General features: G+C 36.2%; 2 protein-coding genes and 1 pseudogene across 2 annotated transcripts; 1 reads left to right on the plus strand and 2 right to left on the minus strand.

The window, feature by feature from the left end:
* Positions 1 to 3,873: 3,873 nt before the first annotated feature.
* LOC142546411 (auxin transporter-like protein 2) lies at positions 3,874 to 7,627 on the plus strand (annotated as a pseudogene).
* A 2,713-nt stretch (positions 7,628 to 10,340) lies between these two features.
* LOC142546412 (uncharacterized) lies at positions 10,341 to 12,019 on the minus strand. Its single transcript, XM_075654108.1, has one exon. The coding sequence runs from the start codon at positions 11,798 to 11,800 to the stop codon at positions 10,619 to 10,621; it is 1,182 nt and encodes a 393-aa protein (XP_075510223.1). The 5' UTR covers positions 11,801 to 12,019; the 3' UTR covers positions 10,341 to 10,618.
* Positions 12,020 to 15,028: 3,009 nt separating this feature from the next.
* Positions 15,029 to 18,725, minus strand: LOC142546413 (uncharacterized). The gene is given in 4 exon segments (XM_075654109.1): positions 15,029 to 15,295; positions 15,403 to 15,820; positions 15,895 to 17,797; positions 17,799 to 18,725. Coding segments are annotated over 4 exon segments (3,168 nt in total). The 5' UTR covers positions 18,582 to 18,725; the 3' UTR covers positions 15,029 to 15,231.
* Positions 18,726 to 18,763: the final 38 nt, after the last annotated feature.

The raw sequence follows: 18,763 nt of genomic DNA on the forward strand, positions 1-18,763 counted from the left end.
AAGACTGGCTCAGTTCAGCTAACACATTCCATTAAACTCGAACGTGTCTTATACATACCCCAATTTCATTTCAATCTCCTGTCTGTGTCCAAGTTTACCAAAGATCATGGCTGTTTTATCATCTTTTACCCACCTTTTTGTGTGTTTCAGGACCTGAGGACTGGGAGAGTAATGGGAATTGGTAAAGAAAGGCATGGACTCTATCATTTTACCTCAAAGACAGTTCCAAAATCATCTCCCAAGGGTAGTTTCAATCTTCATTCTTTTCTACCTAGAATAGACAGTCTGTATTCTTGTTCTGCTACTGATCTTTGTAAGGATGTTAGTATTGATACTTGGCACAAAAGGTTAGGGCATATGTCAATATCCAGAATGCATTTGTTACCCTTTATACAAAGAAATGATTCACTATCGCATTGTTCTGTATGTCCTATTTCCAAGCAATGCCGTTTAGCTTTTCCACAAGCTAGTTTGTCCAGATCTTCTTCTGCTTTCCAGTTGATTCATATGGACATTTGGGGTCCATTTCATACTCCCACCCACAATGGTGAAATGTATTTTCTTACCATTGTTGATGACTTTACAAGGGGAACTTGGGTATATCTCATGCAATCTAAGATGGATGTGCTTAGGCTCATTAGATTGTTCTTTGCTTTGGTGGACAAGCAATTCTCTAAACATATTCTTGCTATCAGGACTGATAATGCCACTGATTTCTTTAAATCTGAGTGTACCAGTTTTTTCTCATCATTGGGGGTGATTCACCATAGTTCCTGTCCATATACTTCCCAACAAAATGTGATAGTGGAGCGAAAACACAGACACATCCTTGATGTTGCTAGAGCACTCAGATTCCAATCATCGATACCACTCAAATATTGGGGAGATTGTGTGTTAACAGCTGTGCACCTAATCAATCGTGCCCCCACACCATTACTGAAAAATAAATCCCCTTTTGAACTATTATTTCACAAGACCCCTACCTTCACTGCCCTAAGAGTTTTTGGGTGCTTATGCTATGCATCCATTCTACCTCATAGCCACAAATTCTCACCTCGAGCTGTCCCTTGTGTCTTTATTGGCTACTCTACTGTCCAGAAAGGGTGTAAGCTCCTTAATCTTCAATCACACAAGACATTGATCTCTAGAGATGTGATTTTTCATGAACACATCTTTCCATTTGCTGTCCCTAGCCAATCTCCTCCCATTTTTACTCCGTCCTCTGCTACAGGGGATCCCTTACTCGTCCCTGAGGAACCACCAATGCTTATCCCTTTGCCTGAACCCTCTCCTCCTAGTTCTACACCTGCAGTCGTTCCATTGCGCAGGTCCACTAGAGCTATAGTTCCTCCTATTTGGACACATGATTACTCTTGTTCATTCATTCATAATCACAATCCTAATGCTTGTTTGTATCCCATGGCTAACTACCTTACATATAATCATTTCTCCAAGCCACATCAGTTTTTTTTGGCAGCTTTGTCCTCGGTTAAAGAACCTCAATTCTATCATGAGGCTGTCACTGATCCTAAATGGTGTGCTGCTATGGATGAAGAACTTGCTGCTCTAGAGAATAATCACACATGGGAAGTGGTTGATCTACCACCACGAGTGAAGCCCATTGGATGCCGATGGGTATACAAAATCAAACTCAAGTCCGATGGAAGTGTGGAGAGATTTAAAGCACGGTTGGTTGCGAAGGGCTACACACAACAGCCGGGCATAGATTTTCATGACACTTTTTCTCCCACTGCAAAAATTGTTACCATTCGTTGTCTTCTCCATGTGGCAGTGCATAAGAATTGGCCTCTCTTCCAAATGGATGTGACCAATGCTTTTCTCCAAGGGAGTTTGGATGAGGATATTTACATGAATCTACCCCAGGGATACACTGTACAAGGAGAAAGAAAGGTCTGCAAATTACAAAAATCCTTATACGGTCTAAAGCAAGCCTCTCGGCAATGGAATCTGAAGTTTTCAAATATAATGATTGAGTTTGGTTATTGTCAATCTCAACATGATCATTCCTTGTTCTTTAAACATGCTGATGCATCAGTTACTTTGCTCGTCGTATATGTTGATGACATTGTCATCACAGGGAGTAGTTTGACAGCAATTAATGAGCTCAAAGCGTTTCTTCACTCCAAGTTACAACTTAAGGACCTTGGGATTCTTAAGTATTTCTTAGGCATTGAAGTTGCTCGTTCCAAAGACGGTATTTACCTTAATCAACGGAAGTACGCTTTGGAACTCATTGCTGACACGGGCATGGCAGGGGCCAAGCCATTTGATACACCTATGGAGCAAAACCGAAAGTTCACCAGCCACGAGCTTGATTCTAGCCTGCAACACGATCACAAAAGTACCCCTGATGATGTTTTACTGCTGGATCCGCATGAATATCAGCGCTTGGTTGGCAGGTTGATCTACCTGACCATAACTCGACCTGACATTTGTTATGCGGTCCAATCTCTAAGCCAATTCATGCATGCTCCGAAGAAGTCGCACCTGGATGCTGACGTTCGAGTGGTTAGGTACCTTAAAAAAAGTCCAGGTCAAGGTATCTTGTTACGACCCTCTACTTCCTTCTCTCTTACTGCATATTGTGATTCCGATTGGGCTGCTTGCCCCATGACCCGCCGATCTGTCACTGGATATTGTGTTAAGCTAGGGGACTCCCTCCTCTCTTGGAAATCCAAGAAACAAAACATTGTTTCCCGATCCTCTGCCGAAGCCGAATACCGTGCCATGGCAAACACTACTTGTGAAATCATCTGGATTGTTGGTCTTTTGTGTGATATGGGAATTCATGTTCGTGGTCCTACAACGCTGTTTTGTGATAATATGGCCGCCATCCACATTGGCGCCAATCCAGTATATCATGAACGGACCAAACATATCGAGATCGATTGCCATTTGGTCCGTGAGAAAATCAAAGAAGGCCTTATACGGACTCAGTACATTCCCACACACCAACAACTTGGGGACATTTTTACAAAAAGCTTGGGAAAGACTTCACATGCTTACTTACTCGGGCTTCTCGGTGTTTATGACCTGCATCAACCTTGAAGGGGGAGTTACCACAATTCAAGCTTGTTGCATTACATAGTCCCAAAGTCTCAAAGTTCTGTTCTTTTTCGGCTTCAAGCTTTGTGTTCACATCCACACCAAGCTTGAAGGGGGAGTGTTAATTGTACAAAATAATAAAACACGATTGTATTGTATGGCATTTTGGAAGCACGTTTCTTAGCTCACCTACTGTAATATATATAAACATTTGTACGGCGGTTATTTTCAACCAACTGAAATACAATTCTTCTCCTGACCCATTTGAGCATTAGCTTGGGTTCTTCAGTTCTTGACAATAATCAATCAATCAATCTCCTTCATCAAAGTCCATTTTCACATATCTAATAACTATAAGTCTATTTTGTCAAAAAAAAAAAAAATAAATAACTATAAGTCTATAATACACGTTATCTGCATATGAGTAAAATATAAAGAAACTGTTATGTAATAACAATAATACTGTTTACAATTTCAACATACTAATTGCTTTTTTCAACTATATTTATGTATTCTTTTGTTCTTTTTATTTTGGTATTATCTTAATAATTTTTTTCAAAAATTTAATTTGATAATAATATATTTTAAATCTCAAATAAGAATTAATTAGGAGAATACCGTCGACTATACATATTACATAAAAGGGATAATCCAAGAACAAAATAAAGTGGAAAAATGCCAAAAAAATAAATAAACAATATAATATTACAAGAATATAAAATAATCCAAGAAATCAATGAATACACACTGACACACTCCTCAAGCATTAGTATTTTATTATGTTTCTATATATATATATAATATCGGTTTCTTTCTTTATTTAATAGTGGCAGAAAGTCCTCTTTTCGTCTGCTCACTCACTAGCTTTTAGCTTTTGCTCTATTCTGTATTTCTGGAGACTGTGAAGAGAAAAAATAAATTAAGGGAACTCTATTCTGTCACCTGAAATTTTGCTGCTTTTGAGGGGTCTCCCTCGCCGCCTCTAATTTACGGCCGCTGCGCAAAGATTTTAAGTAGTGCATTTAGTTTTGGTGCGGCTAGACTGAATTCTTGGCTTTATAGCTACGGTCGGTTCAAGAATTTCTAGACAGGCATTTACTAAATCTCAGTTACTTTTGCCTTGAAATGAAGAATTCTTGATATTATGATTCTTCTATAGTAAATGTTTTCTTGAAAAATTCCGTTCTTTTTTTTTTAGTGTAAATAAAAGTAGGACTCTTAATTTGTTTTTAGTCTGGAAAGAATTTATTTTTTTTCTGAGATCTGGGTTCAAGAAAAAGACTCGTCACAAATGGGGAATTTGGGAAAGTGAAACTTAGGAGTTTTATTTTCTTTTTGTTCCTTGTATTTGTTGGGATTGTGCTCTCTCCCATTTGCTTTGGATCTGAAATTTTTTCTTGGCTTTCGTTTTCTTGGAAGAAGGTGGCGGCGCTTACTTCCGTGCGATTCTTTTGTCTCACTGCGTGTATTTTTTGCCCCTATTCTTCGCTTTCAGATCCGTGAGAAAGATTTCCTGTAGAGGAAATAGGGGACAATGAAGCAAGCAGAAGAAGCTATTGTATCCAGCTTCAATGAAACTGAGCTTGACGGCGGCGGAAAGGAGGAAGAGACGGTGGATGAGCAGCCCATTTTCAGCGTAAAAAACGCCCTCTGGCACGGTGGATCCGCCTACGATGCCTGGTTTAGCTGTGCTTCCAATCAAGTATGCACATTTCTCATTTCTCGCCTCCCCACTCTCCGTTTACCAGTCTGATTCTTTGTATTTTACATTCTATACCATTCTTAATCTGGATTTTTTTGAAGGTTGCGCAAGTTTTGTTAACACTCCCTTATTCCTTCTCACAACTCGGAATGCTTTCGGGATCGTTTTTCAAATCTTCTACGGTTTAATGGGAAGCTGGACTGCGTATCTCATCAGTGTTTTATACATCGAATACCGCAGCAGAAAGGAAAAGGAAGGTGTCAGCTTCAAGAATCATGTCATCCAGGTCCGTTAATCAATCTATCAAAAACAAGAAAAAAAAGAAGCTAAACAAATGTTCTAATCCTTTATTTCATCTCAAAATGCAGTGGTTCGAAGTTCTTGATGGATTACTTGGCCCATACTGGAAAGCTGCAGGTTTAGCTTTCAACTGCACTTTTCTCCTCTTTGGATCTGTCATCCAACTCATAGCCTGTGCAAGGTGACCAAATATTAACAAAAACTACTTTTTTCATTTCAAATCATAATCTTGATTAAAAGGATTGAATATTCACAAAAATAATTCACGTGATTTTCCAGCAACATATACTACATAAATGACCACCTGGACAAGAGGACATGGACTTATATATTTGGAGCTTGCTGTGCCACCACTGTTTTTATTCCTTCTTTCCACAACTACAGAATTTGGTCCTTTTTAGGACTTGGGATGACTACTTACACAGCTTGGTACTTGACTATTGCAGCCCTTGTTCATGGCCAGGTTGATTTTTGTTACAGCACTGTTATTAAATTCTTGGTCAAGAAATTGAGGTAGTAATGTTTTTAATGGTGAAGTTAGGTTTTTTCTGCAAATGGGATCTCTTAAAATATAGTTTTGCTTTTCTTTTTTTGTGCTTAATTTTGGATTAACTATAGGTTGAAGGTGTGCAACACTCGGGTCCAAAGAAGCTGGTGTTGTACTTCACCGGAGCCACCAACATACTGTACACATTTGGTGGACATGCTGTCACCGTGTAAGCTTTTTTCAATGTTTTTTTAATATATATTTTTTTAACTTTTTTTTCTTACATTTATTTTTAAAAAATATGACGAATGCCATCTTTTCTTCTTCTTCCCGGCTTCTCTGTGCAGCTTTTGCTGGTGACATAGGGGACTGTGTTACGAAACAGAATCGTAGAAACTGCTTTTTCTTTGTTTATTTGAACTGAGTAATAAGATAAAAAAGGAACACTGACATTCATTAAAATTATCTTGTCCCCATCCCTGAACCGGAGTAAATAAAGTTTGTCCCTTCTTTGTTAAGTTTTCGATCTTTTGAGAAATAAATCTCTCATTTGTTTTGTTTTTTTACCTTAATTTGTGGACTGAGCTTGCCTAAGATGAATCAAAGATCAAGTCCTGATCATCTTTTACTTCTGGTAAAATATATATATATATATATATATATATATAGGGAAATCATGCATGCCATGTGGAAGCCTCAAAAGTTCAAGTACATATACTTGTTAGCCACACTCTATGTGTTCACCCTTACCTTGCCCTCGGCCTCAGCCGTCTACTGGGCATTTGGCGATCAACTGCTAACCCACGCCAATGCATTCGCTCTCCTCCCGAAAACCCGCTGGCGTGACACTGCCGTTATACTCATGCTCATCCATCAGGTTCATCATTCTACACCGTTCTCCAAAATCGAAATGAAACAGACATGATTATCAATCGACTTACACTTTTGTAAAACAGTTCATAACATTTGGGTTCGCTTGCACGCCTCTGTACTTTGTGTGGGAGAAGGTGATCGGGATGCACGATACAAGAAGTATATGTTTGAGGGCGCTTGCGAGGTTGCCGGTGGTGATCCCGATATGGTTCTTGGCCATTATTTTCCCATTTTTCGGGCCAATTAATTCGGCGGTTGGTGCACTTTTAGTGAGCTTTACAGTCTACATCATACCTGCGCTGGCTCACATGCTCACATACAGAAAAGCCACTTCTCGGAAGGTAAAGATTATAACGAATAATTGAGTTACTTTGGACTTAAAAAGTGAAATTAAAGTAGAAATTTGTGCAAGAATTTTCCGATGTGTTGGGGTGGGTGGAGTGGAGAGTGTATGCATAAGTTAGTGACATGACATTAAATGCATGGATTTGGAAATATCGGCCCAAGATTTCGGTGGCAAGTCATTTTCAGTTCAGTTATTTGCTGTGATCTCCAAGTTTGTCCATTTTTTCTATATATCTATATTTATTAATTTTTAAATAACAATTTATAATAAATATATAAAAAATAAAATTTATTATATGAGTATTTCAATTTCCTGTTTATTTTTTTTCCTATTCTTATTTTGTTTGTTGTAGAATGCTGCGGAGAAGCCACCATTCTTAATGCCAAGTTGGGCAGCAATGTATCTCGTAAACGCCTTCATCGTCATCTGGGTATTGGTAGTCGGCTTTGGGTTTGGGGGATGGGCGAGCGTGACGAATTTTGTGAAACAGATCGATACTTTCGGGCTCTTTGCGAAGTGCTATCAATGCAAAACTCCGGCTCACCCTGCACCGGCACCAACCCACAATTGATCGACCCCGATGTTATGTTTTCTCGAGTCGAAAAAGAGAAAGAGAGAAGAAAATCACTAATCAAACACACCCCTTTTCTTCCGTCTCCATATATATCTTGTAATATACATGGGGACTAGGCAATGTTTCCCCTACAATATGTGATGTGTGCTTTTTCATCTTTTTTTTTCCTCATTTCTTTTTTATAAATTAAATTAAATAGTTTGATTTTTCTCGATTATAATTGAGTTTGTGTTGGAAGTGTCATGAGCTATTTTACAATGAAGTCATTGTAAGGTGCTATATTAATTGCCTTTTTATTTTTTGTTGAAATAGAATTTAAATATTATATACAATTTGCACTTGCTTATATATATATATATATATTGAAATTACCAATTTGCCCAATGTTCCCTCTGTGGTAGTGGGCCCAAGCTCCTCACATGGGCTGCACGTGCCACATTCTATCTCATTTTTGCAAGTCTCACAATGCTCTCTCGAGGAAAGCAAACGCGCCCCGAGAAATTGAGACATATTTAGACGTGTGGGATTATGCGTGGATCCTTCTAAATATGGTCAAAGTTAATTAAACGAATAATCAATTGGTTAATGGTCATAATTAAATTAACGTGAATACTTTATTAGCTAATTTTCAGGGATATATGATATTATTATTATTTCTAAAAAAATCCTTGACTCTTGTGCCCATTTTAAAAATGGGTTCACATCGTTTGACCATTGTCCACTAATGATGTGGATTATCCATCTATAGAATAAAATGAGAAAGTTAAGATGCTTGGATTCTCTTCTAATTTTGTCTTATAAAAATCTAGAATAGAAAAAATATTCGACCAAATTATATATCTAACCAACCCCTATAAGAAAAACTATATTTGATGTAATTATGGGCCTTTTTGAATGGACCCATTTTGATATTGGGCCTAACAAGACGCTAGCGAGTGGAATGTAAGCGTTCTTTTTCCTTTTATTAATTCTTAGTTAATGTTTAGTTTTTACACTAGCTACAAAAATATAGCTTTATTTTTCTTAACTTCTGTATGATTATGTATTGTTGAATGATTCCCTATAACTAAAATTATAGTGAAAAATAAATTCACTACTAAACTCGTTTAAGCTTATAAAACTTAAGACTCGAATGTCACGCTTTGCATTTTTAATACCTCTATAAATATCAATCATGTAAAATATAGTAGCATTGAAATTATTTGATTCTATATATTTCGTATTATATACTTTTTGCTCTTAAATTTTTTTAGGGTATTTTATTTTTCAAGAATTCGTACCAGAAAGCCTCTAGTAGCGGAGTTTTAATTCTCTTGATGCATATTTTCTTCAATCACTTTCGTCCTCTCATCAAAGCTCCTCAAGTTCCATTGAAAAGTTTCGAGGAAAAATGAACATAAATCAGTGAACTGTTTATTTTAACATTGCTAGTTTTTTCATTTTGCATTTTTTTAAAAAAGAGGTAGACCGTAGATGTTAAGGGTTTTTTCAGAAACAAATGTGTCGTTTCATTGAAAAATACAAAAAAGGGGTGGCCAAATACAGTCATGTGTGGGTCTAAATTTCTTGTTCGCTCCGTTAAATCGTATATGTCAATGTTTGGAATTGGATCTTACTATTTATGAAAATCAGGACTTCAAATTTTCTAATAAAATTTCATGGTTTCACTTTCAATTATGTTAGCAATTCAAAGAGTTACAATCTCATTAAAAATCACCTGAAATTTTTTTAAAAAATATTTTGATTTCTTGCATTTTTCCAAGCTTAAAATTCAATTCTCTAGTGGATTTTAAAACACATGATCAGTCGGACACTCTGGTAATTAAATAAGAGATTAAGGACACTAATCATGATAGGCACGCCTAATTAAATAACAGTACTCCTTTACTTCATTAAATACATTGAATTAATTAATACATTATAAAATAGATTAGTGCTAATCCACTTGTCATACTGCACTAAATTAAATTATTATTATCTTTAATCATCTTTGAATGAAGCTCAAACTTGTTCCAAACGGAGCATGAATTGGAAAATAATTCAATATTTCCGATTAAGAAACTTTAATTTCTAAAAATTACTAAATATTTTATTAGTATATAAAACATTTATTTTTTTACTATGTGTAAATCATGAATAAGGAGACATACCATATGGTTCAAATGCAATTAGTTCTCTTGCTGGCCGGCCACGCCATTTTGTGTGCAGTTTGGAATTCAAGTTTCTTTACTCTTTCACAAGTAGAACATGATGCGTAAATGGCATCAGAAATAACAGAAGAAGATGAAGAAGAAAGTCGTTGTCGAATCGAAGATCGAAAGCTCGAAAAAGCAAGAATCATGAAAATCATACAATACCAAAAATCCCTATACTTTTCCTCCTCATTTCCCTCTTCGTTCTCCTCCTCAGCCGCCACGAATTTGTCTTCGTTTACCTCCTCTCGAAAGAGCAGCACCTTGTTGGACTTGATGAAAGGAGGAAGCACGTCGTTGGGCCGATTATTCGACATGGAACACACTAGTCTGGGGAACTATTTGAAGGATTACAGTGCTTCTCCAGTCATTAAACCTATTCTTCTGTGGGGAAGTGACTCTGATCACGATATCCATGATGATCCCTGGGCTGGAATGAAGCGAATTCGAGGAGAATTCGGATCAAGAAACCGTGATCATGAACAAGAAGAAGTTGCGAAAGGGATTGTGCGTAAGGAAGATGGTTTTTTGCAGCATGGAGGAATGAAAAGAAGGGTCAAGAGAAGATTGATCAGAACAGCTTCTTACAGAAAATTGCCAAGAATTAGTTTTTGGAGATGTGGGAGGTTAAAAATTAAGCTAAAATTTATTAGAAGATTGAGAATTATGATTCGTGGGAGAAAGTTTTGACATTATAAAACACACATACATGTTTTGGTTGCTATTCAAGAATTGAATTGTTTTTGAGTTTATTAGTTGCATGTTTATATTATTTGCAATCAAGATAATAAAATACGATATAAAATAACAACTCAAACGAAATATCTGGCATAGAATTTTCAGAGCAAGTAGAAAAGAAATTTATGTTGCCTTTACATTGGGAAAAGCTAGGAAAATTAAACATACCTAACCACATTTGGAAAAGTTTGGAATCATCTCGAGCCTGTGATTGTTATTTGAATAAGAAGAGAAAAATTCCTAATTGACCCATTTCTCAAATCTGCACAATTAGGGGCCACTTTTGCTCAACATAAGCTATGCCAATTAAGCTGCTTTGGACCCTTTTTTCTCAAGAAATTTAAGTATCCCTACTGCATATGACACAATGATCATTCAACAATCTATCAATAATACTCCCTTCCTCAATCTTGAATTTATCACTTACCCTATTCCACAAATGCACCCCGTAGCTCGACTTCTGGAGCTGTCGAATCTTGGTGTCGGCCCATTTCGCCTGGTTTGGGTCATGGGGTCGGGCGAAATAACCCGCTATCCGAGTCCAATCCACCGGGTAGAAGGCAATTGGTGGCAGGATTGTGAACTTAAACTCCTCGTTTGTTGCCACCCTATCAACCACTCTAGAGACCAAATATGGCCCATTGTGACCCCATCGATTCCCATCAAAGGTTGATGCAAATTCCTCCATAAACTTGTACACAAGTGGATGCTTCCTGCTAAAAACAAGAACTGCGTTATTCAATCTTGTCCAGTTTCCCTTGATATCGACACTTTGAGCTCCAATTACATTCTTCAACACTGAAAAATCTCTCAAGATTACAAAATCAGTGTCCAAGTAAACCCCTCCATATTTGTACAGAGCAGCAAGTCTCATCAGATTGGACAGATTTTGAGCTAGAGGGATCTGCCCCGGATCCCTGCTCCCATTCCTGATTTCTTTGAGCCATGTTTCAGCAGGAGTCTTCTTGAATAGACCCCACAGGTCCGGAGTCACGGCCAGAACCCGAAAACCGCACCCGATCAACGGCTCAAGAATCTTGTCTCCATAAACTGTATCCATACTTTTTGACATTATGATCAAACAGCTTTGGGGATTGGTTTGGAACAAGGACTCGAGCCCGAAAAACTCCCGCTCTCGATACGAATCCGCCGGGCCGATCCATGTCATGAAGAACTTAACTTTGCATTCATTTCTGCGGAAGAATTCCTTAACCCTAAAATCAAACTTCGTTGATAAATCAGATGATTCAAACAATTCCGATTCCTCCACATGTTTGAACTTACTTTCTGGACGAACAAACTTTTCATCAGTTTCTGTAAAAATTTCATCTGTTAATGACTTGACTTTGATCTCTTCTGCTGAAATCTGAGTCTGCAACTGAGGATGATCACTGCTTCCATTATATATAATTGTGTCGGCGAAAAGTAAAGCCAGAATTATCAAAACAAAAGTGAAGGTGGAGAATATGCTCGATTTCAGGGCAATAATTCTCAAAGAATCAAACATATCTTTCATCCCCATAAAAATTAAAGAACGTCCAAACTATCTAATGTAATGGGATTTTAAGAACTCAAGTGAGGATTTTCATGGCGGCCGATGCGGAATAATTGAGCAGATAAAGATTAACATACAAAAAAGATAATATTGCATGAAAGGGATGATATTTGAGCGTGATTCTTTGGGTTAGGATCAGATTAAGCAGTTGAATTTATGAAGATTTTTAGCTGACAAATGCCTGATTTATATCATAAAAATTACTTATATTTGCATATGTTGTCAATATCAGAGCTAAAAAAATCTGTGGATCTGGTTTTTTTTTTTTTTAAAAAAAAAGTTTTTAAATTAGTATATATATTATATTCAATTTAATGATTCTACAAAATATCTCGTGGGAAATTCAATTTATTTATTGAAATGCTAAACATGCATTTTATGCATTTATACTAATTTTTTCTTTAATAAAAATTATTAGAGGAAGCTTTTAGCGATTTGTACTTTTACTACCTTATCATCTTCTCTACACATTCTCTCTATCCTTTTCCAATCTTTTGAATTTGTAAAACTTCCAATATAATTTCCATTCTAATCTCTATTTTTTATATTAAAAATACATAACGACTTATAATTGATTTTCATTATTTTAAAATTATGCATACGAGTGACCATGAATGTGTGAAATAATATTTTTCCTATGGAAAAGACTGCATTAAATAGGTCACTTAAGTCAAATGAACATGGAAACAATGTATAATGTACTTTACCTAATAATACTATAATGCAAGTATTAATTAAGATTTTTATTTATATTTGTCTAGACTTGTGGACTTCGAAGTTTCATTAATTAGGGGACTACAATATATTTTATTTATATCACTACCCATTCCACAAAAAATTGAATAAAATTAAGAATAGGTCTCTTGTGAGACGATCTCACAATCTTTATGTGAGATGGGTCAACCTTGCCGATAATTACAATAAAAAGTAATACTTTTAGAATAAAAATTAATATTTTTTTCATGGATGACCAAAATAAACGATCTGTCTCACAAATACGACCCGTGAGACCGTCTCACACAAGTTTTTGTTTAAAATTAATTGTGATTATCTATACAATCTATATTTTGATAATCCCAACACACTTAATGAATTTGGCTTGAGGAATGATTACCGTCTGGTTAAGTTTATTGACAATTTTACCAAAAAGGTTATGACTTTTCGCGTAAGCTGCTGATTAGAATTTTTCAACCACACGAAGGATCATTTAAACAAAGTAATGACATAGAATTTGAGATTTAAATATATGACATTTTCTCGACATTTATTTAACAAAAATGACTTATGCAGATAAAAATATATAATACTGTCTATTGTAATGTTATTTTTAGGGATGTAATTAACGAGGCAGGTCTGGTATGGATTCGTCCAATTCTAAACTTGGATTCCTACACACCCCAAATTTCACTGGGTCTGATTCGGGTTATAGCCGTAAACCCGGTAAATATTATACATATGTTCAATTTTACTAACTGCAAAACAAAAAAGTTCAAAAATTAATACATTATCAAGTTACATCATAATCATAACATTTTAATAATAAATTAGCAAAAAAATAATATAATTATTTCAAGTTAAAGCCTAGGAATTTATATCATCGTTTTTAAAAGAAAATTAATTCAATATTAATATAAAATATAAATATTTTTTTAAATGTACATACAAGGTGGGTTCATTAAAAACCATCACCGGCCCCGCACCCACTTTTAAACCCGTTTACCGGGTCTAGACATGTCCGAACAGGGCCGGTTTAATACTGTAAGGAATCGTGTTGTTCGACAGATATTTAAAGTAATAACAATATCAGAATAGGATATAAAATAATAAATTTGTGTTTAATCAGAATTAAATATTGTGCCAGATGTTATAACATCTCGGACAACATGCAGCGAAATATTATGTTTTGTTACACAAATTCACTTTAAGTAAATAGATGGACGATGTTAAATTTGGTATTTATACTTGTGCGGTGCCTCATGGCAAAAATTAATCACTAGAAAACTTAACCGTTTACAAAAACCAATCACTAGTGATTCTTACTAAAATCAATTTACTCAACAAGTTGAGAAAACAAATGCTTTCTAAAACAAATAACCAGAATAAAACTAAAACAAGAAAGCAAAACGTGTTGCTAAAAAGAGATCCACGAGAAACAGTCTTCGGCCAACTTCTTCACAGATGTTGTCCGCAGATGTTCTCAACATTCACGACAACACCCTATCACAACTCTTCAAAACACATCACGTCTCTTGAATAAGGTTTTCTCTGAAATTCTGAACGTGCATACATGAGGTAATATCGGCCAAGAGGAAGAGAGAGTATCAATGATGTCATTAGTCTCTTATTTATAGATGTAGAGTTTTACCTCCATAAGGAAACCTATAGCACAATGAAAAATAAGAGTTTTATTATGAATAAACTCTTTTTAAACACCAATATCATATCTCATCAATAGATAACATATCTTTAAATATATTTGAATGATTATCTCATTATCTAAGAAAGGCAAAATCATATTAAATATTAAACTCAATTAGATTAACAAGAAAACATAATATTAGAAAAATAATTTAAATCAATAAGATATATTAATTAAAATCGGAAATAATATTTCCCTTCAAATACATTGTCGATTTTAAATCCAACTTATTGTAATTCCTATTTATTTTAATGAACAAGAGTTATTTTTTAAATTTCAAACTTGTGTAAGATAATTGACCCAATTCTACCATCAAACATATTGAATAGGATCAGATGAAGGCCATTGGATTCTCTTTGATTATATCTGCAAAAAAGTTATATTCGAAATAAAATTTAAATAATATATATATTTTAAAAAAACTTAAATAACATAACACAATATTTAGTTAATTTAAATCAAAGAAAACGAGTTATAATGGTCAGTAGTACACTTCACTGTTAAAGTGGACCAAGATTATTAAAGTCAACTATCTGTCTCCCATCTTCATTAAATCATCGGAAAATCATAGAAATATGGATAACTTGATGTAATAATACATTTTCTTAAATCTCATAAATGGCATTTTTGCACGTTATATCAGGACTTTAACTGCTGTGAAGATCCATTATGAATCATAAATTCTTGGAATATTGTGTTTTAATATAAAGTATGATAGTAATTACCTTGGAAATATAAATCTTAATTTTGCAGAATCAGTTTGATAAATCATCAAGAACGTAGAACAAATGTTTCTAAATTATGAAGGCTAAAAACAGATTGATCTGCCGGCCAATGATCATGTTCTTTCTATGAAAACGAATGCGATAGATCTTGGTTACGTATATTAGCAGCAAGCAGTCGGATCAAACTGCTTAGCAGAAGATGTAGTTTGAGTGATGCATGAAGCTCATACACGAACGATTAGGCGATGATCCCGTCATAAAACATTTTGCCAGTTGCTTGTGGCGGAACGGCTTGAAGAACCACCAAATCTCAGGCTCCTGATACCAAACAGGCAAACAAAAGTCAGCAAAAAAGGCTGGATCCCATTTCATGAATCGGAAAATGTTGTCGGATTTCAACGAAACAAGCAGTGGTGAAGTTTTACCCGCTTGAAGAGCACCCATTGATGCTGGATGCAAGAAGAATGTCTCGGATCAATTGCAGTTCCTTCACAGCATCAGCAATATCCATCCGTTGTGAAGGCGATTCCACCGAGCAAGCCACCCCAATCCTGATGATGGAGACCAAACACTCTAGCTCTTGATCTAGCTTTGCTTTTTCTGCGTTACTATCATAGTCTGTCGTGTTTCTCTCCTCTTCATCTTTTCCATTCGTTGGAGCTATCGCAGGCTCTAAAATGTCTTTCACTCTATCAGGAAACGCTGTCTCCGCGAAACTATGGAGGTTCATTCCATTGTTAAAGGCATTATCCGTAGGTCTTTTACCAGTAAACAACTCTAGCAAAAGAATTCCAAAACTATAGACATCTCCTTCTGGTGTATACTTGCTGCCCATGCCATATTCTGTAGGATAAAACTATAAAACTAGTCGATTTTGAAGAAAGATTGGTAAGTACTAATTGGGATTTTAGCATTACCTGGTGCAACATAACCAATAGTTCCTCTAAGTCCAGCTGAACTGCTAGTTGGATGAGATTTGTTCGAGGCGTCTGAAATGAACTTTGCTAGGGCAAAATCTCCCACATGAGCTATCATCTTTTCGTCCAAAAGTATATTGCTTGGCTTCAGATCACAATGAACAATCTTTCCATGACAAGAATGATGCAGATAATCGAGAGCAGATGAAACATCGATGACAATGTTTAGTCTCTCTCGCAGACTTAAAATCTTGATATTTCTGTTTTGCTCTGTTGGATTACCATGGAGCCAGCTCTCCAAACTTCCATTGGACATAAACTCGTAAACTAATGCTTTAAATTCATGTCCTGAAAAATCCAACGTCGAACAGGAAGTATAGATCTTGACAAGATTTCGATGCCTGATGTTTCTTAAGGTTCTACATTCAGACATGAAGCTCCTCAAATTCCCGCGATTATTAAGATGAAATACTTTCACCGCAACAGGCATTTCATCCGGTTCGAGTATTCCTTTGTACACGATTCCAAAGCTGCCAGAACCAACCAAATTTGCTGATGAAAATCCATCCGTGGCTTTATACAGAGACTCATAAGAAACTTTAGAGAACATTCTGAATTCTGACGAAAACTCTGCGGAAGTCTCTTGGTGTTTTTTCCTTAAACGACGTATAATGAGAAGGGAAAATATCAAAACAAGTGCCAGAAGCCCGGAAAGTAAAGGGATCATGAGCTCAAGACGTCTATGAAGCTTTCTTTTGTCAAACTTATTCTCTGGGCATGAGGCTAAGTGCAAATCTTGTATACCCCCACAAAGCTTATTATTGCCAATGACAGAGAATGAAGATGCATTTCTAAATATTCCTTCTGTTGGTATCTTACCCTCCAATTGGTTGAAAGACAGATTCAAATTCTTCAAAGAAAGACTTTGAAGAAATTCAGGAATTTGACCAGATAAGTGGTTGCATGAAAGATTCAAATACTCTAGACCTCTCAGAGAACTAAAAGAAAATGGTATAGGACCCTGAAACGAATTTCCGGCCATGTTAAGGCGTTCCAAAGACACGCAACCACCAATACTACTAGGAATTTCACCAGATAACTCGTTTTCAGAAACATCCAAATACTCAAGATTTTTCAATCCTCCCACTTGAGAGGGCAACAAGCCGGATAATTGGTTGTGAGCTAGATTCAGTGACAATGTTAGAGAGGAAAGACTCATTACATTTCCGGGTATGGCGCCAGTCAGTTGATTGTGAGAAAGGTCCAGCTGTTGTAAATATTGAAAATTTCCAAAACTTATAGGAATGCTTTGGTTTAAGTGATTTTTTTCGAGATGGAGCGAGTACAATTGACTTATCTTAGACACTGATGGAGGAATGCATCCTAAAAGCTCGTTTTCCGACAAATCCATCAACTGAAGCTTAGAAAGATTACCCAAAGCAGTAGGAATTGTACCTGTGAATCTATTCTTCTGTAACTGTATTTCAGTCAAGTTAATCAAGTTCTCAAATCCCACACTTAGTCCACCTGATAGTTTATTGCCTCCCAATCTTAACGACACAAGATTCGTTGATAAGTTCCCAACAGAATAAGGTAATGTACCTTCGAACTGGCAGTCACTCAAATCAAGCATTTTTAATTGTTTACAATTAGCTAGAGAATCCAAGAACTGTAAATCACCAGCTTCCCCTATCCCTAAAGGATTAGAAGCAAAAATCAGCCACCATAGATTAGGCAAACCTCCAAAATCAATAGAAATTTTCCCAGTGAAACTACTGCCAGTAACATCGAATTCAACAAGATTTGAAGCATTTGATAACGAATAAGGCAGCGGCCCGGTTAGCAAATTATGACCAAGATTCAGTACTTGCAAGTTAGGAAGATTATATCCCAAGTCTAACTGGCAGAATCCCTTCAAGCTGATTATAAGGAACAGATAGTGTTACCAGCGACGAAAGGTTGAAAATTTCTACAGGAATCATGCCATCGAACCGATTCACACCCAATCCAAGAAAACTCAAGGTCTTTAAGTTGCCAAGAACAGCAGGAATGGAACCTTGAAAATTATTAGCCGCAAACGAAAGAGACCTGATCGAAGAAAGATTACCAAATCTTTCAGGGATTTCTCCTGTAAAGTTATTGAAGTGAAGCTGAAATCTTTGAAGATTCTGCAGTGTTCCAAGCTGAGCAGGTACATTTCCAGTTAACTTATTCCAGCCTAACCTGAGAAGCTCCAGACTAGAGCAACCCGAAAGATTAGCCGGTATCTCCCCCGAAAAAGAATTATTAGTTAAATTCAAATGCCTGAGGCGAGACAAACCACCAATCTCAGGTGGGATTTCCCCATGGAAATTGTTAAGTTCAAGATTAATGCCAGCGAGGAATGTAAGGTTACCCACGAAAGGTGACAGGGTACCTACTAACTCAAGTGAAGCCAAATTCAGGGTGACGATTCTTAGGTGCAAACTTCCACAAATGACACCAACCCACTTGCAAAAATGCACTGAACCATTCCAAGATGTCAAGATTTTGTACGGGTCGTGGGTTATTTCTGCTTTAATGGCGAGTAATGCAAGTCTATCTGTTTCATTGCTTCTTCGCTGCGTTGCAGAGGTTGAAGATAGTGCAGTGAAGAAGAAGAGGAAGAAATAGAAAATGGTTAAAAATTTAAACGGCATTGAAGCCATGAAAAATGGAGATAAAGAAAATGGCTATGGCCGCTTAATCGTGCTTAAGATGAAGTGAAGATGATTACAGTTCTATATATACAGAGTTAAAGATTCTTCCTCAAAAGTTCGATAATGACTCCAGTAGACTTTGGTACTTGGCCATTTGCGTGATTTCGAACTTTTCACGCTTGAGCATAGGC

This window comes from Primulina tabacum, chromosome 5, assembly GCF_025594145.1.
Source record: "Primulina tabacum isolate GXHZ01 chromosome 5, ASM2559414v2, whole genome shotgun sequence".
In the NCBI taxonomy this organism is placed as follows: domain Eukaryota; kingdom Viridiplantae; phylum Streptophyta; class Magnoliopsida; order Lamiales; family Gesneriaceae; genus Primulina; species Primulina tabacum.

Excerpts from the sequence above, each read along its gene's own strand:
- LOC142546412 (XM_075654108.1), bottom strand. The coding sequence starts at position 11,800 with ATGGGGATGAAAGATATGTTTGATTCTTTGAGAATTATTGCCCTGAAA.